Genomic DNA, 21,438 nt, shown 5'->3' on the forward strand with positions numbered 1-21,438 from the left:
CCTCGTGCACATATTTATACGAGGACCGACCCTGAATAGTTGTTAACCATTTTCACAACTCATTGGGTTCTTGTACAAGTAATATTGAAATATACATTAAAAGAATAACATACATTACTTTTTACCAGCCGCTGGTTAGAATCCGATATCTATGGGTCCGTGTTTATAAGAATACAACCACTCTAAGTACTAAGCCAAAGTGGCTGCAAATGAAATTAAAGTAGTTGAAAAAACGTGATTATAGTTGAAAAACTACTTATTTTTTTACTAAGAAAATTTAAGTGCCACCTGAGATTTTTTTGCGATGTAAGTGAAATGGGATTTAAAAATAAAATATTACAGTAATTTATCACAAAAGTGACACAATCTTATATAATAACAATTTATATCAGATAAATACGTTGATACAAAAGTCATATAAATATAGCCTTAAATAAAAATTAAGTATGTTTGTGATTTAATAATGTATCCCTTATTATTATCCTTCATTTTAGAAACTATCTACTATATATAACGCAGTAAGAAATATTCTCATCTCAAAACCTCAAATGACTAGACAATAACAATAAAACGTACCCCCATACCGTTGTATAAAATGTATACTAATATAGTACATGATGGACGAGGTATTATTCGAGAGGACGGAATAATAAATCAGACATTTTTTTATACAAACTTACCTACGTTTCTTTTTATACGATATCATGAAAATGTAGCTTCGTTCAGTTAGTATGGAAATCGCAATATTTTTCCGGAACCTTTTTATTCCTCATTTCTTGTTATGGCACGTAGGTATAGGTATCACGTTTCATTTTTTTATGAAACCAAATAATAATATCAAAAGAAGATGAAAAATTTCCAATTTTGTGGTCATCTTTTGTACGGAAGAAGTTGTTTTTATAAGACAAGTTTTATTACATTTTTATTGTGTTTATAAGCCACGTTCTCCTACTGTCTTGATTAAAGTCAAACGACCTAAACAGAGCGAACTCACTTTGAATAAAATTATAAGTCTGATTAAAAAAGGTGATCAACGACTCCTCTACCTACGTGATTACCATTATGCTTTAAAATATTACGTTACATGAAAATGTATTTTTTCGTAACATATTTTATTAACATTTATAACATTGATATTATCAGAACATTTATAACTTAATATATTTCACGCTTTTGATTATAAACCTTTAATTTATCAAATGAGAAAATAGTCTTAAATATATTTTAAGAGTTATGGCAAATATTATACGATTCATTGAAATTTATAATAAACCATAGGTCACTTTACGTTTTTAGAGTTGAAAGTATTTTTCGTTTTGTTGCTTCGTGTCATCAGACCACAAAGGTCTTTGTGATACTGTACGTAAATAAAACTATTCACCCTTTCTGAGAAAATAAATAACAACAACAAAGCACCCATCATGATAAAAAGCATATCATAATATTATAAATTCGTTTAATCTAAATATGTACATAGTATGTTTTAAAATAAAACATAATTAATCCACAAAATATATGGATATTATTATTTTAACATTATGACTCGTTCTGCCTACTTATAGTATTAGGATCAACGCACGAGGATATATTTTTAATAGCCATATAATTATTTTAGGCAAGCTTGTACAAGATTTTATGCTAAATTATGTCAACGTTTAATAACAATTTGATCAAATTTATTAATCTGTCTTATTTTACAAATTAAAATCTCTTGTTTTGTGATGAAGAAACATGAAGTTGTATTAATTGTTATGTTTTCGTCTCCATACCATTAATACCTAAAGTATGCACCATATTCTAGGATAATAGCAAAGCGGTAGAGTGACAATTATCTGTAATATTCTATAAGCAATTATTGACATAGTAAAAAAATATGTTTTTTTAATATTATGAATGGAAATGTTATTATTGTGTTTTCAAATGAGTGCTTCCATTAGCTGAAGGGACAAAGATACCCCACTTACGACATTGTAACATCCTCAGGATGTACCAAAATTAATAATATTCATCCAAAAATAGGATAATAACCCTTAAAAATGGAGGTTTCTAAAAAAAAAATGGACAGCTGGATAATGGCATACTATTAAATTGCTGCAATATCTCTCACATGAATGCATTTTTCTCCAGTTTCTCGATTCAGTCAAGTGATTTATTCTATTTGCGTTCATATCCCGTATGATTTAATAAACCTTTTCGAGCTTTTATATAAACCACTTAGAGCTATCCACGTTTAGTTATTCCATACTCTCTAATATAATTTTATATTAATTTAGATGAAGGTTTTCTCTCATTTTTTGTTTCTAAAACTGCTTAGCTTTCAATAGTATTCATATTCAAAACGTTGAAAATACTCTTGTTCATATCATTATCATTTAATTGTTTTTAAAATGTTTGTTTGTGTATGCTATTACAATACTATTATTAAGAGCATATACATACTTGTGATTAATATGCAATAAATTAAATGTTGAAAAAAGCAATATTTATTCATTGATTTATTTCTTGAAAATTTACAGAAATAAAGTGAGCTAATAAAAATATGAATAGGTACTAACTTATTCAAAATTATTTAAGAAACGGTTTATAAATATAACGCATAATATTATACTGTTAATGTAAACTTACAAAAATGTATACAAAGTCATGTTTAAAACATGTATTTTGTTCTGATTCTGCGACAGCTTTGGTTTTAGCAATCAAGCATCATATAGTTTGATATTATCCAAATGAAATTTTAAGAGCAACATTCAATTATTTGAATTAGTTCAGTGTTGCCATGTGAGATGTACTATTTCCCCGTGAGGTTGAATATCGATTCCCCACTTTGCCCGCTCAGTTCTCCGAAGGCTCTGACTAAAGGAGTGCACCGCGCTTGCGCTAAAGTTGCAAATAAGAAAGAGAGAGACGAGGAAAATCTGCAATACGCTGTAATGCGAAAAAACGAGACAGCTACATCTCTCATCTCTGGACCGAAGGAATAGGGTGGGAGTGAAGTGCCTCTCAACTGTAATTTTAGCAGTACTGTCTGACACTCATTTTTTCAGAGATAAATAAAACCATTTTTTTTCAAGAGATTTAAAGTACTCATTATAATACTTCTATAAGGTACTGGTAAGAGTTAATATTAGGATTAAGTATGTTTTTATGAAATTAGTTAAATTCCATTATTGATAGCATTATTTTTAAATGAATAATAATTTTCGTTGCGATCACAGAAATTGTTAAGCCTAGAAAATTTGAATTAATTTAATTAAACATTAAATGTTATATAATTGTTATATTGTAATCGTATATCAAGTATATTTAACGTGATATAAAGAACATCTAATGCAATAAAAATCTTTCTAATAAAAGACAATTTGAACTTTTTCTTTAACCGTTTTGATCAAATCAAATGCATTTCAATACATTTATGAAGAATGTCATGATATTTCACATAAAAATACTGAAAAATTTATAAATCAGACAATTGCGAATTTTCCAATATATATCTGTGTGTTTATCAAAAATATATCTAATTCGTGTATTTTAATGATATTTTTGGTAACATTTAAACAATATATGATTACAAGTTTCTATTGATATTTGATTATTATTTGAAAATGACAACATTACATAAAATATTGAAATTGCAAAGAATGTACTTTTTATTATTATTTACGGTTTTCTAAAAATGCCAATATTGTGAAATATAATGGAAGTACTAAGACTGTTGTACACGTCGACATGTTAGAGTAAAAAAATATTGCACAGTGCGATTGTCAACAGGTAAGGATTAATACACTTTCCAATTGTAACTTGAAATCAAACACATTTAGCCTCGAAGTCAGGCTCATCCTGCCGCCACACGGCCGAACAATTGAATATACACATGAATAAATTAAGCTAATAAGTCCGTACCAAATGTGATAAGATAGGTAAACACTCCCGGTTTGGCTGACCTGACCTGGGTTAGGGAGACGCTGGCACAGATTTAGTTGCGAGGCGATCTCACCGCGAACGGTCGTGCGCTGCCCGGGAAATTCACTTTTACCGCCACCCTTCCCTCAAGTTTGCTACCCTGTTACCTAAACTTTTCCATTCGAAGCTAAACACGGAAAAAATATTCTCTGAGCCACTTTCTAGCACTGACTTTACAAACTGGCGTTCGAGTTGTAAGATTTTTGAGCTTGCTAAGCTTTTTATATAGATATCAAAATAAGAGAGGATGCTGTTTACCGATCATTTTTTTGCTTTTTACGGTGATTGTGAGGAATTTAATCTTAATTAGATTTTAAATTATCAACTGACTTTTAAAATTAGAATCCAGCTATAAGTTATTAATCCCTGTTATTTTAAGTATTATATTTATCTGTCAGTACATTAAATAACATCGAAAACGAAAATATGTACACGTGCGTCGTGATTATCTTAATTGAATTTTAAGTTGGTTGTTTATTTATAGTAGAATTCGGAAATAGTTATAATTATGGGTAAGTTTTATATGCCTTATATAAAAAATGAATTTTAAATTAGTTGGTATACCAATGCCATTACAATGATACATTGTTTATATTCAATTTGAATTTAACACACAAAATATATTTTAATATTAATGTGCATAATGTATAAGCACACATTTTTTTAATATTAACTACATTCATTAAAATAAAAAAATATTTAGTCATTGATTAATATTTGTATATATCACTATGAATGAGGTTTATATTAAAACTAATAAAATACAGTAGTATTAATATTTAACATTTTACTGTGATTAAAAATTGTGATTTTAATAAACTTGGGTGAACGAAGTTTCATATTAAAAGAATTTTTTCGTCGTTACATTCTCATTTAATTTATTATTTCAACGAAATCTTAAGACTAAGATTTAAGAAATAAGAAAAATTGTATTTGCCCCTGAACTGGAAATCCGGAAATCGAATTAAAGAACGGCACGCAGAGATTAAATGCCATCTCTCCGTGATTAGTATAGTATTTAATTTAATATAAAAAAACGTAATTTCATTTTATAAGATTATTCTTTGATAGTATTTAGGTTTTTAATGTAAAATCAATGACATCAGAAAACAAATTTATCAGCAATATTTGTAAATAAATAAATATTCTTACTAATAGAACAATACTATCGTATAAATATATTCACTTGACAGTGTTTGGCAATTAATTATTAGTTTTTTATTAACAAATATATCAATATAATCTCCAAATAAATTTATATGTATCCCTTTATATTCATAGATGCTACCAGTATAAGTAATTAATATTTCTTTCTGACCATGTCTGATCTTTATAGGATCATATTATGGGCCTCAACAGAGTAGAGGTTTGTATTAACAGATTTTGTTTTTTACGAGAAATGGATGTCAGCCACTTGCTCAACCTATTAGGTCCATACCCTGACTCTCACTCAAATTTAAAAACAATATGTGTACTTGCCAGACCCAGGATTCGAACCTGAGATCCATGGCGTGATAGTCCAACGCTTAATCTGCGCGGCCGCCGTGGGTGTAATATTACTAATGTTCAACTTATATTTTCTTAAATCGGTACATTAAAAATTGTAGTGATATAATATAATATAAAAATAGATTTGTCTACTTACTTATAATATTCTTCATTTTCTCTCATGAAGACACATATTATGCTTTACCTGAAATAGTTTAGAAGGTATAGTGATTTCTACTATTTTTATCAATTAAGCAAAGTTTTACTCTTATCATTTGACATAAAGCTTTCATTAAAAATATAACATTTTCAGTAAATATTTAACAACATATCTAAATTACGAAAGAGCTGAAAAAATGACAAACCATGTATTATATTGTTTTTTTTTGTGTAGCTGTACAAAATTATGCCAAGTTCTTCATTTAATTACACTTTTATTTAATTACCCACAGTTGATACTATTGAAAAGCTACTAAATTTAGTTTTTTGTATAGAGGCATAAAAAACTTACCCGTTTTTAAATCTTACCTGAAAGAATCTTTCGTAAACAAATTGTAACAGCCAAAGTTTTAAAAAGTTTCTGTAATTATTTCAATTGTGTCGCTTTAAAGTTAGAAAACTTTCACATAAAAGCATCTGCGCTCGCTTCATCTTTCAGTAGTAAAGGAAAACGAATAAGATGTAGACCAACTATCGGTAAACAAGCTCATAAATAACGTCTAGAGCAATGTACTTTTAAAGTATAAGCTTACTTTACTCACGGTAACATGAATCTTCACTTAAGCTATTATTTTTCCGTATTCCCTCTGTTGAAAGTATATAGGAAAAGTAAACATTGTTTGATTTGGTGAGTTGAAAAATAAATCTAGTTTATAAAAGGTAAAATAAGTCAGTATTCTGCAAATAGAATCCACTATTTCTGCAGTTACATATACAACTAAGATTTTTATATGAGTTTAAATACTTAATTTTCTACACTTCTTATCATGATCCTTGAAAATAATTAAATATATATATATATATTATATTATGGTATTGTTTAGTCTCTTATATAGTTTAGTAGTTAGTTAATTGATAAAAATAGTAGAAATCACTATACCTTCTAAACTATTTCAGGTAAAGCATAATATGTGTCTTCATGAGAGAAGATGAAGAATATTATAAGTAAGTAGACAAATCTATTTTTATAATATATTATATCACTACAATTTTTAATGTACCGATTTAAGAAAATATAAGTTGAACATTAGTAATATTACACCCACGGTGGCCGCGCGGCATAAGCGTTGGACTATAAAGCCGTGGGTCCCAGGTTCGAGTCCTGGGTCTGGCAAGTACACATATTGTTTTTCAATTTGTGTGTCAGGGTATGGACCTAATAGGTTGAGCAAATGGCTGACATCCATTTCTCGTAAAAAACAAAATCTGTCAATACAAACCTCCACTCTGTGGAGGCCCATAATATGATCCTATAAAGATCGGACATGGTCAGAAAGAAATATTAATTACTTATACTGGTAGCATCTATGAATATAAAGGGATACATATAAATTTATTTGGAGATTATATTGATATATTTGTTAATCAGGATCGGACATGATAAAAAAAAATGTTTAGTCTCTAATTTGAGTTTCCTTTAACTTTTTAACCAATGAAAAAAGGCAACATCTTTAAATTTTAAATAGGTATGGTTATAATTTAATTCTGAAAAACTTATATCCCTTAAATTAACTTAAAGCTACCTTTTTGATGCTGTCTATAAAAAGTTTTGTTATTTTTATTGAGTGTTATACACAAAAATCGTCAACACCAAATCATAGAAATTGCAGATCAGCTAAAGCCTCTTCGTTTAGTTTTTCCTTGCTATATTATATTCTGTGATATCATACATTTTGAACATTTTTTATAGTAATTAATTGCAAATCCTCTTACTTTGGCTCCAAAAATTTTTAAATTACTATCTGGTACAACTCCCCTTTTAAGATTTAAATATTTTTAGTCCATCCTCAAATAAACGGCCAAATAGTATTTTCAGCACCACCAAATGATAGATATCGGTGTAGGTATCAATTCATTTTCATATTCTATATAATATCCCTGGTACACTTATCTGTAACAAAAAAAAATCAAAGTAAAATTTGAATCGTTATTACATGTGTACACTAAATGTGTTGATTTACACTATACTAAAGAAAAATCAATTAATAATTAATTATATTGCATTTAATATAAATAATAGTCTTATAATCTTTCTATAAATAATGAAAAATAAGAAATAATGATGATTTATAAAATATATTTAAAAAATTCTCTGTAGAAAATTATCATATTTTTTTTAAATCAGGCGCACAAAATATGTGAGGATAAAATCAAAAAAAAAATATACATAAAATGGTAAACCTTTTGAGTGTTATAGAGAAATATTTCAAATTAACTAAATCAGGTTTATTACCGCGACACAAAAAGTTCCATAAACTTATATGGGGAGTGTTAAAGTAATAGAGTTAATCATTCTATGTAATATGTATGCGGAGCTGTTTGCGTGATTTAAACTCTTAAATATATTTTGGTCGATGGAGAATTAATTTCTTTGGTTTTTTACAAATATTATGCTATAATTTCCCCATTAAAGCCACTTTTTATAACATTATAAATTAAGGGTGCGCTTACTAATAATAACTCATAGTTTAATATATTATAATGTTTAACAAGGCTTTTGGATAATTTTATTTTATCGCCACACATATTTTAACGTATTTTTTGACGAAGTATTATAAAATATAACGCAATAAATAAGATTTTAATTTATCAGCAAGAACATGGTGGGTAGCTAGATATATTTATTTAATATTTGTTTTTTTGTGACCTAGAATATATTATAGGCATTATATTATTATCTTGTAAACATTATTTACTATTAAATTAGTCCTGTTATATAAGAACAAAAAGTTGGAGTTATTAAAAATATTTTATATAGGTATTCAAACTAATTTTAGTATATAATTAAAAATAAGAAATTAAGTAGTTGCTTAAGTGGAAGAGCTGTTAATATATAAAATAATAGTATACAACCAGAAAATATACTTATATAATTCAAAAAAAATTCCTTATGGTTTACAATAGTTAAATAATTAAAAATAGTAAAATGATAAACTGAGAAAGTTATAGAGAAGAAAATCACTTCCGGTCAATATGGACGCCGGAAATAGTTGTTTTTTTTGCCTCACATGATTGCGACTACCGTCGGCAATTTTTCCACCCGATCTACAGCATCGCTCGCCGGCCGGGGTAAATAACATGCCACCCAGAATCAAAGCAAACGAAGGCTTCGACGGAAGCTCAATCGGTGGGCGAGAGCGGTCGTTATCCTGAACGACTGCCTGAGGAGCGAGTGCCGAAGAGCTGGGAATCGATCGGCCGACCGTGTCAAATACGGCCTTTGCAACCCCTTATGTGCATCGAGTCAATATGCATCTGCGACGGAGAATACTAGCACTTCTGTTCATTTTATATTATGGTAAGTCTTTACTCTCTTTTACTTCTCTCAATACATTAAAATAAGAAATGCTAGGTAGTTAATTAAATGAATTACATACATATAATTATGACTAATCATTTGTATTAATATACTAAGAATACTTGAAGAATGTATGTTTTTATTTTACTTGTGAAAACTATTTCTATTGTTTCTTTTTATATTTTTAGATTTTCGGATGCTTTCGAAAGTATATTAAGATATATTAAAAATAAATAAACACAGTCAAACACATTGCATTTAAGAATCAACTGTTAGGGGGAAAAAGTACTTTTCGATAACTTTTCATTCACATTCATCCATACACATCTTCTAAAGTTGCTTACGACTCATTGATACGTAATTTATTCTATAAAAATATCAACTACACCAAACAGTAGCGTACTATATTTTTTGTAGAAATTTAAAAAAATATTATTTATAAACCTACGGCTATATAGTCAGATATTACATTTGAGAAGTAATTATGACATTACTTTTAATAATAACAATTTAAATTAGGTAGGTTATTAATGAAACATCAAATAAAGTATTTTTCTCCTAACATATTTGACATAATTGTAACAGTCATGTTTTTTAATTAAAAATATTTAAACAATAAAATTGATTTATACTTAGCTGTCAGATATCAGATCCAATATGACAAATTGTATTATTATTATTTCTACCTATCATACATTTTCTCTATCAACTTATCAAGGATGCTATATTACTATGCATACTAATATTAGATTTTGAATATTAACGATGGTATAAGTATATTTCATTTCACTTATTTTCAGAACTTACCTATTGATAATTCTCATATGATTCAAATTATAAACATGTTTCAAAATATCCTACGCCAACTGATTAGTAACTATTGAATAAATTGATATTATATGTATTATTTGAAGGTATCTAAAAGATTTTATTATATATTTTATCAAGTCAATGATTTTAATTTGCTAGTTTGCATACCATTATTATTTAAAATATGCGTGATAATTAATTATTGTTATATGTAGGTAAAGTATATATTATCTTTTTAAAAAAGTTAACAAATGGTTTAATAGTTTTATTATAATAATATATACTACGTTTTTTTAATTCATTGGAAACAGAAATTTTACAAAATAAAATAACTATTTTGAGTTAATATTGTAATATATTATATTATTCTTATATCATAATAATATATGATAAATTTTATTAACTAATATTAGTTTTAATAAAAGATATACGTCAGTGTTTAATTTAGTGGATTAATAAAAATTTAAAACGAGTAACTTTTTCTCTTTTAGTAAACTCAGTGAATAATATAATAGTATCAGATAAAAATCTGTTAAGCATCGCTCATCACATATCACTTATCAGATATAAGCCACTTTACAAATTGCGATAAAAAATATCAGTATAAATATTTTATCCTACTTATTGACAATAATTTAAGCTCAAAGCTGATTGTAGAATAGACTGTACTGCTATACTAGTCTCTTATATTATACTACTCAACTAATATAGGATAATGTATGTAATGGAGGCTTATTTATGTTAATAATGCATGCGTTTTACTACGACCTCCATCAAGGAAACATTATCATAAATATTTGACTGAATATTATTTATGAATATAAGGGTGACAGAAACTTTAGTGGAATATATAAAAACAATTTTAAATTGAGTCGGATTTCACTGGCAGGTGTAGCGGCCTACCTGTGACGCAACACCATTTGTTAACATGACAGGTGTAATTTATTATTTCCTCGTCTTCCCTATCTGAAAATATATAAACACAACATTGGGAAAATGTCGACGGATTTTTTACAGATATCAAAAACACAATCACGAGTTGAGTAATGAGCCTTCCGGCATAATTTATTTTTCAGACCTGTAAAAGAGATTTCGTATAAGGCAAAAGTCTTCAAAATGCTATCATAACAGAAGATTCTACGGTTTTGTTTCAGATACTTCCATTATCTTTTGAAACGACCAGTTTTTTACGAATAACGAAAAAGGATTAGACTATTGTACGATATAAAAACCGAAATTAATTGTTGTTTTATTCCGAGAATTCTAATTAGTCTGATATAATTTAAAGCGTGCAGTTTTGAAAGAATAAACATCGATATCATTTTTTGGATAGAAAATATTATTATTATTATCTACTGTTTTTGATAATACAGAAGAATCACTTCACCTTTATTTAAAAATATATTATTTTATAAATTATTAGGTACCTAAGTCCCATTCTAAAATCAAACAATTACATAATAGTTTAAGCGATATAATATGTATATTACTATTGAGTACCAATATTACAGATTGTTCACTCCATAATTGAAAAATATATTTTAGCTATGTAGCTTGTTTGTGATATAAAAATAAATATAATATTAAATAAAATCACTTCTTCATAATAAATAGTTCTTTCTCCGTATTTTTTTTTCATATACCATATTATGCAAGTTGATGTACCTACCATTAGGGATTGCAATACCGGTATTTCAAAACCGGTTTCCCAGTATTTTTCGATACCGACATACCGGTTTTAAAAATAAGACAATATCGATATTTTCGGTATTGAAAGTTGGAACAAAATGTATTAATTAATATAAAAAGTTTAATAGGACTGTAATTTTTTTGTTGGGGTTACGCGATATATGGTTTACTTTCATTGCCCTTCGACGACTCCTTGATGACCAGCAATGACATGTGCAGATATTTATCTATACAAAATTAGGTGGAATTACCAATGGGGCACATACATTAATGTAAGAATACGTCATGATATATATTTATTGATCGATCATTTGAAGTGCCAATAGTTCAACTACTATAGGTATTTGTAAACATCAGTATGTCTACAATATCTTACATTTATCTATTTTTAAAGGTTTTCATATAATATATGAAAATACATAATATGTACATATTTAGAAATTTTTGCTGTGAAGTTATAATATTTTAAAGAGATTTTTATATCTACTCGTATATTTATTAGTAGATACTTCTGTTTTTCATATATTTGATGAATACTGCTATTAATACCGGTATTCAATAGTAAATACCGAAATACCGGTATTGGTATTTTGATTTAGTATTGAAATCCCTACCTACCATTTAATAATATAATAATCAACTTATCATAGACATGTCATCGAAAATCGATATCACTTATTACCTCACTGTGTTTGATCATAAGAAGGTTGTAATATGGATCTCCGCAATTAGAAATGGATGTCAGCTACTTGCTCAGTCTATTAGGTTCAAAATCGACACACAATAAAATGTATTATTGTTAATATTATTATCATTACAAATTTCATAATTAAACTTCAAGATAAGAACCCTTTGATAAGACCTATTTTCTCCGTGTTAAGTCTGAGGTAATTAAACTTCAATTAAAATTATTATTTATCCCTAGTCAGGCGAAAGATATTATACTTTATTAGTAAATAATTGTGATAAAGTGGTTAAAGAATGGCTGTTTCTGAAGCTATGCATCACAGTTTTAGACAAAAACATGTATATTGTATTTTTAATGTGTGTTTGATCCATTATGTGAATCTAATGGTTTTGAAAAATGGCTAATAACCTTACTGGTAAAAAGTTAAATTATTACTTCCACCCAGTATAGATCCACATAGGGTGTAGGAGCGAGCATAGTTTGAACAAAAAATTTTGAGATATTCTTTATACTTAATATTTTATATAGAAATTGAAGCATGTTCTTATTTTCCTAAGTAGTATAAGAATGAAAATACCCATTATAACCAGTACAATTAAAAATATGATTCTAGCTTATCGTCCATTTTGATTTATTTTGCGCAATTGCCCCTTAGATAGTTTTTCATCATATCATTAATCATAGAACAAAGATATTTTCAATGATTTACAGCAGATGTTTGTTTTATTTATTGTTTTGTGCTTATGATTATTATGATTTATGATAAACAAACATCGTATGTAATAATGATAACTATGAAATTCGAAAACGCAAGATATTAACGATAGTATACTTTTTATAAAGGATATCTTTAAAAGCTCAATATAAACTTGAATTTTAAAAATAATACAAAAAATTAACTTTAAATCATTTTTTGTATTCAAAATATGAATACACGTCATTAATATTTAAAAATGATTTCGGGTACATTGCTACCTCGGTTGTTCTTGACAAAGCGTATTTTGTTGTCCAACTTTGGGCTATTTTTAACACTACTGGCTGTATATTATAACAAAAACATGAACAATTTTGGTTTCCACGGCGTTTATTGTTACGGGTTTATAAACACTAGTAATTCTACGTAGGTAGTCCCACAGAAAATAAAAGAAAGTTGTCAAATCGCACTACCTTGGAGGTCAATTATTGACGGTTCCATTTCTCGAAATAAACTTATCGCCATGTTATGATTTTAAGTTAATTAAGTTATTTTATAAGTCAATGGTTGCGTTTGCCGTATGGTACGTAGCACCCGCTATCCTGTTGAACCACATGTCGACCCAATCAGTGTTATCCATATTTTAAAAAAACATTGGTAATGGCCCGCTGATGATCTCTGTTGTTCGTACCGAAAGAGTCCCGCCTCATTTTTTGAAGAAATAAAGTCCGATGATACCACCAGCATGCAAACCGTACCAAACGTTGCATTTTTGTAAATATAATGAAGTCTAAAGGGTCTCTTCTGATTTTTTCTCACTCAATATTAATTAATCTTATTGAAAAATCTGTTAAATCAAAAATGAGCCTCTACGCTGAACGTAATTTTGCGATAAATGCAATTATAAGTTGCGCGAATCAACGACTGATTTTTAACGTAAATTTGGATAATTTGGTAGCATCGTTCAAGTGTGACTCTATTCATGATGATTTTCTAGACCAAGGTTTCCCAAACTATGTTCCGCGGAACCGCCGAACCTGAATAGGTGTTCCGCGACCATTTGGAAAGGTTTTTTAGACTGCAACACATTTAAAGATCTTCTATTAAGTAGAAGTAAAATACGTAAAACTAAAATAATTAAAGAATCTACTTCAAATTGAAAGGCGAGTGATGATCAATCTCCACTAATGTTTATGACGTCAAGTATCTAGATAGGTCATGGCTCCCACAAGAGGGGGGGCTGACAGGCCTCTAGCCTGGGGGCTTGGGCTTGCGGGGGGCCCGGCTCGAGAGATCGACCAGCCAAGTGAGATAAACACACATCACAAACATGCACTAATGGTAAAAAAATGTATTTTGATAAATTTTGTCAAATTGATAATATGTGGTTGACTAGTCTTGTCAGTTTAACGACAGTTGCCAAAATTGGCAGAACGGTTAGCTGCGCTAATAAATAACCTACAAAATAAACTAAGTGTTCTGTTAAAATTTCCGGATTTGTAAAGTGTTCCATTGCAGAAAAGTTTGAGAAACCCTGTTCTAGACTATATTGATTCAAAATGTTTAAAATGACCACAGTATCATAGCTTGTTTTGATAGTTAACTATTTCGTATGTTATAATTAAGAAAAAAACACTCATTACAAACCATTAATTAATATTACACTGCCATTATAGTATGATAGTAGAATGGTACATTATGCTATCGCTGATAGTTAATTATATGTATCTAAACAAAAAAATATATAGACATTATAATTTAATTGAATTATTAATACCACTCATTATTTGCGGGATACTATTAATTATATACATTAATCTAAATGGATATGGTTTAACACAATAGAATTACATTGAATTAATTAATATTATGTACTTACTTATTTTGTTTAATGCAAATAAATTCATTTGAGTTTATTAAGTATTATTATTTTGCTAGTTCATTATGTATTATATTATAACGATTTAAAAACATTATTTATCTGCTTTGGTCTAATGAATTTAATCAGAGAAAGGATTATTTTCTTTTTCTTTCATTCAAACGATAAAATAAAACAGAGTATTTACCTCCTCAGCAAGATCCATTTGCTAAAACGATTTACATTTTAAGACATTTAGATTCTCAGGAGATTCAGAGTCTCAGATTTCCGATTCGATTTAACTTTGTACGAAATTTAAATCAAAGTTTTGCACATTCAAAACTTTTGAGGATAGGACAATAATTTAAAACAGAATTGGGGTACATATTTTCCCATAGAACATTAAATTCAATTTATCAATACAGAGCTGAACAGCGAAAAGAAGATATCCATTAATATCAAGTTTTATGGAGAATACAATAGGTATATTATAAAAAAACACAGTTAAATATTTAAAATATTTTTTAAATGTTGTATTAAAATATTATAGAATTCAAAACAGTATACGTTCTGTATTGTATATTTAACAGTGTAGTTTAAACAGTTAACCGTGCAGCTTAAGCGTCGACCTATAGCGTCGTTTGTCCCAGGTTCAAGCCCTGGGTCTGGCAAGTACAGATATTGTTTTTCAGATTGTGTATGAGTCAGAGTATGGACCTAATAGGTTGTGCAATGTAGCTGACACCCATTTCTCGTAAAAAAAATGTTAATACAAATTTCCACTCTGTAGAGGCCCATATTATGATGTAATTAGGATTGAAGATGGTCGAAAAAAATGTATTATATCTAAGAGTTTTTATCGTATATGAATGGTGTGTAATGAAAACAAGGTTATGTGATATAAAAAAACCTTTATGAGACAATGAGCATGACAAATAGTTTGAAAAATCGATAACTCTCGATAAAATGAGTCGTCCATTGTGTTCCGTAGAGATAGAGAACAGTTACAGAATCAATAAAACGCAACGTCGAGAGAATTTAAATTATCGTGGAAACATTATCGTCCATGAGTGATTTGATCCAATGATCCAAGTTGATAATAATAGTAATGATGAATATCGTCTACTATGTACAACATCACACTGATTTATGTTAATAAATATTTCAGTACCTACATATTAATTTCTCTATGCATATCATACCATAAATTGTGACCTTTTAAAACTTTACCGCCATTAGTGTAGCATTTGACACACTTTCGATCATATTCATATTATAATAACTATGCAAATGTGAGAGAAAATCCTTTTTAACGTGGCAGCTGCACTTTCATTATAATAGTGAAATAGAGAAAGCGCGAACCAAATCCCGGCATTCAAAGCTTCCTCATTAGCATACAAACAACATGCCTGGCGGGCAGCTCTCTCGCCTCCATCCCCGCCGCCACAGACCAATCCCCTTCCTTCCTATTTGCACTTAGCACCTGGATCACAATGACAACATTATAGAGACCGCCGTGGTTTCCTTGCAGGAAGCTTTCGATAAACTTGCAGACCGAAATCTAAGTGAAGCACTTTAGAACGAAAACAAAGCTCCATTTGCATAACTGATGGAGGTGGAATGTAAAATCTAATTTACTTTCATTTTATAATCTCTCCGCAGAACCGCCATACCATTTACTGTGTTTTCTATTCAGAAATTTCCGCAAAACGAACTATGTGATATACATATTCATGATTTGTGTTTCCGATACGGTTGATTTATTTCTGAGAATTTGTTCTCTGTTAGTTCAATATTAGATTTACGGTTTTTGATTTGTACGCATATTTTATTGCAATGTATTGATCAGTATTATTATCAATTGTAACAAATCTCTTTCCTATTAACGGCCCACGTGCTCGTCGTAGGTCAAAATTGAGTTTTTATTGTATTTTCAAACCATGATCCTAGACACTCCTTAAACGTTGTAGATAATCTATTTATATAATTTTGAAGCCTTATTGTCCTTTATAGTTATTTTAAACATTTGATGACTGCATAAAGTATTTTTGTTACATAAAATAGTATTCTTTTAAACCTCTCGCTCTAATGTTTTAGAATATAGTCATATTTCGGTACATAACTGTGCAGTGGTGTTAAAATTTTTTACATTTATTAATTTTTAAACGCATTTATGAAACTATTAGTATAATTTATTACGAGATAATTTTTGTAAAATATTCACGATAAAAAATTATATTGATAATCTCTGTGATCCCAAATTTGACAAGAATTAGGCATTTTATTATTCAAAAAATCGGCAAGATTAACACGTTTGAAGATGATTTTAAAGATATTTATTATAAGCTATATCTTTGACCATTCAAGTGTGATAAACATTTTATGAATAATGATTGCTTTATAATAATTATTGACCTAAGAATAAGGTAGTGTTTTTTTGAAATACGCCATTTCTTTTGTCATTCCCTAGTGGTTAAGCTACAACATACGGCCGTAGCCACAAATTGACAAACTATAATTAAAGTAGGGAGTAAAATTATGTTAACGCGCGTGTTTGAACATGTACCTAACAGATTTTTTTTAAATTTTTTTTTTAAATGGTACATGTTCAAACACGCGCGTCAATATCATTTTACTCCCTACTTTAATTATAGTTTGTCAATTTATGGCTACGGCCGTATGTTGTAGCTTTACCACTAGGCAATGACAAAAGAAATAGCGTATTTCAAAAAAACACTACCTTATTCTTAGGTCAATAATTATTATAAAGCAATCATTATTCATAAGATGTTTATCACACTTGAATGGTCAAAGATATAGCTTATAATAAATATCTTTAGAATCATCTTCAAATGTGTTAATCTTGCCGATTTTTAAAAAATAAAATGTCTAATTCTTGTCAAATTTGGGATCACAGAGATTATCAATATAATTTTTTATCGTGAATATTTTACAAAAATTATTTCGTAATAAATTATACTAATGGTTTCATAAATGCGTTTAAAAATTAATAAATGTAAAAAATCTTAACACCACTGCACAGTTATGTACCGAAATATGACTATATTCTAAAACATTAGAGCGAGAGATTTAAAAGAATACTATTTTATGTAACAAAAATACTTTATGCAGTCATCAAATGTTTAAAATAACTATAAAGGACAATAAGGCTTCAAAATTATATAAATAGATTATCTACAACGTTTAAGGAGTGTCCAGGATCATGGTTTGAAAATACAATAAAAACTCAATTTTGACCTTCGACGAGCATGTCCCCCCTTAACATATTTTTAATTAAACAATTAAATATTAAAAACAGATCCATTTGTTGAATATTACTGATATTAACTTTATTCAAATATACTTAATTTGTTGTATTTGATAAATGCATTCATTCATAACAGTACATAAGTAACGTATGTAGTATAATTTTTATTTCTAATTGTTTTAAACTGTGTACAATTCTAATTAAGTTATTATTTGCGAACCCAAATTCGCATTTCGGCATTTTCAGGCACTATTAGAAATCACCAGTGAAAAATGCACACTGACAGAATACAGTCAATTCTTATTTATACTCGTATAACAAAGTAATACAATAATGATGACACATAGCTTCTGTATATTAACAGTGAGTTGAATAATGTAAGAGGTACTATATTCTATAAACTTAAAATTTCCAATGTTGTACCTACTTCTTTACTTTGTAATACGGTTTCTTTTATTGTATTATACATTGTTTATATAAACGAGAATTAACTGTATCCTGTGTCAGTGCGCATAGTGCCTGAAGATACCGAAATGAAAAAGCAGGTCACAAAAAATACTCAAATTTAATAAAACTTAAATCAATCTATTAGAATTAAAATTTAAATTCCATCAAGCACTTTCAGTCGAGAGTGTTATTAATTTTTGTAGTAATAAACTTTATAACTACCAAACTTACGAATTGATTTTTTTTATGAAATTTTAACCCTTTTGTTGAGATATATGTATTAGGTAAAATGTATGTAACAAGGAAGGTTTAAAATAATTAACATAATACATATTATTAATCTGACCAAACTGTAATTGAATAATGTAATATCGTGCATGAGTAAATAAATAAGTTTATAAAATATATTTTATATCGCAAATTATGAATGAAACTAAGCAGATTGCTTGTCAAGATAGGCATTTTTTTTTTACAATTATTACTTTATTATCCATTCATTTTACATATTGTAGTCTTACGCTTGACTAAAAAATAAATAGTTATTAAAAAACATTATTCCAACCACAGCATACCAACATGCAGCTCATGCGATATGAGGAGAGCGTAGAAAATAATATGTATGTATATACATAAAAGGTCACAGTCTAGCATAGTTGTAGTGTATTGTAGGTACTTGTGAGACTGAGGTGTAATCTCAGAATCCCGTTAGATTCTTTCAACGAATCTATTATCAATCAGTGGTTTGCACCTTTTTTTGACCAAGGGCCACTTTTCAAAAGAAAATTATTATCTTAAATGCCACTTAGGGATGTCGGTCTAACTGTTGCATAGCAAGCAACTTATGAGTTAAAAAATGGAAAAAAAAACAGAGGCCAGAGTGCAGTAATAAAAGAAAAGAGTATAAAATTTTAAATGTCATCGTTCTGAAATTGATAATAAATCCATATAAATACAGATCGTAAAACGTTGCAATTTGTAAAAAAAAGATCCAATTAGAACCTTCAATGAAAAGTTTTATCGAATACATTTGACTCTTAATATTAAATAATAATATGTATAAAAATACAATACGCCAATTGACAAATGATTAATTTGAAAAAAATACATATATCCATGGATATTTTTTGGCATAAATTCACATCTCAATTTTAAAACGACAAGGTTTAAATACGTTTTTTTCCCAGATATACCAATATAAGAAATATGAAATGTTTATTTCCACCATGAGAAAAAATATCATCATAATATTATTTTATACCTTTACGGTGATGTCTAGAGTTTGTTCGAGTTTAGCTCTCGAGTACACTACAAATTCTTGATTTTCATTTAGAGCGACTCTGAAAAATACCCCGTAAGTACGTTAAGTAATCTAAGTAGCACTGTCTTTGACTTTGCAATGTCCTCTCTTTTCTAAAAATTATGTTATACTTATGTATTTTTATAAAAAAATATATATTCATTCAATTATTAACTACCTATGAATTCTCAAAAAAGTCGGACAAGTCTTATTTTATTATACATTGTGAACATATTATAAATGGTAGTGATTGCAATACCAATTGGAAACATTGATACCAGTATTTCGGTATATTATCCTACTGAATACCGGTACCGATATTGGTATTTGTTAAAAAAAATATCAATAAAATTCCGTCAACTTTTCTGCACACTGAAAGAAAATTCTGTCGAAAATCAAGAGAGAGATTTTTTAACTTTTTAAAAATTCCACCCAAAAGTCGAGAACTGCTACCCAAACTAAATATATATAACTTTTGTTGGGTCATTTTTTTTAAATTTATCTGATTATTTTGGATTTAATAAACCAATATTTTAACAACAATAAAGTAAATTTCATGAATGATTTTAATTTTGCATCTATATTATTTGTAATATATGAAATTTAAACTGTCAGCATTTTGAAGAATTATTATTAATAATTAATGTTAATTGCCTATATTACGTACGTATATAATCTCTTCATGAGATTCAGCGTTTTACTTGGTGGTAATTTATTCATGAATATTTATGAAATGTTTGCTTTCGATGCTGATCGGAACAATAATATCACGATTAAAGTTTCATAAATCACGGAATCACATTAAAATAGAATGTCAGAAACATTATGTTACTTCGCGAACCGTGTTATGATTGCTGACGTATGTTTTTATTAATGATGGATTCCCAAATAGACCGTCTACGTCTGTTTGAATAATGTTACGCTTGCGACGCGCCTGTTTTGCTTGTTAAATCTTTTCTAATGCGCTCGGCTAAACCTTGCCTTCGCCGCTTCGCCTGTTCGCGCAAACTTCGCGCTGCGAACAAAATTAAAGGGCAGACGAGTACCATTGTTATTTTGCAACTTAAAAGTTTTGCGAGCGTTTATTTGTCTCGGAGGTGTGCTGCGGCTAAAATAATAATTACATTGCCGACAGTTCCAACTTTAAAATATTTTTTTCCGGTAACAAAAAATACGTTTACGTAATTTATCTACGAGGATAAGTTTTCACTACAAAAAACAAGTTTGTCAACAAATGAAGAACATAAATTATGAAAATTTATACTTCGCATACCTACTTTTGTCAATTTAAATTCAGAATTATCATAATACCAGCTGAAGTACCCGGCTTCGCATGAGGTTGCTTTATTGTTCGATATACATTTATCTTACTTCTTCAAGATCAAAATAACTGTGTCTAGGCATACAATACCGTAATATAAGCCATCGAAGACAAGTGCGTAAAATATTGGCATTACTTTTGGGGGCTCCACATTCGATCCCGGTGAGGTCACATTATATTTATGTGATTTTCTCAAAGTCTGCGTGTTTGTGATTGTTTTACTTATATTACTAATTACATTACTGTTTCACTACACTATTGTCATTGGACCTCATAGACTATTATCCTTGTAAAAAAATATTTATATAGATATAATATAATACTTACACATATTATTATGTACTTACGTGAAAATGAAAATAATTCTGACAGCACTAAATGTCAAACAAAAGAACATAAAA

At 28.6% G+C, this 21,438-nt stretch overlaps 1 protein-coding gene across 1 annotated transcript in view; it reads left to right on the top strand.

Moving 5' to 3' along the window:
- Nucleotides 1-3,995: 3,995 nt before the first annotated feature.
- The window catches only part of LOC147072214 (cell adhesion molecule Dscam1-like), a 207,701-nt gene continuing 190,258 nt past the window's right edge, over nt 3,996-21,438 (top strand). The window contains exons 1-2 of the mRNA XM_085946707.1: nt 3,996-4,154; nt 8,572-8,965. Of these exons, the coding sequence (XP_085802833.1) occupies nt 8,917-8,965 (49 nt within the window). The 5' untranslated portion in view covers nt 3,996-4,154; nt 8,572-8,916. The remainder of the gene's footprint in view (nt 4,155-8,571; nt 8,966-21,438) is intronic.

Source organism: Rhyacophila brunnea, unplaced genomic scaffold, assembly GCF_057557595.1.
Source record: "Rhyacophila brunnea isolate RB1 unplaced genomic scaffold, BYU_Rbru_1.0 scaffold_2, whole genome shotgun sequence".
In the NCBI taxonomy this organism is placed as follows: domain Eukaryota; kingdom Metazoa; phylum Arthropoda; class Insecta; order Trichoptera; family Rhyacophilidae; genus Rhyacophila; species Rhyacophila brunnea.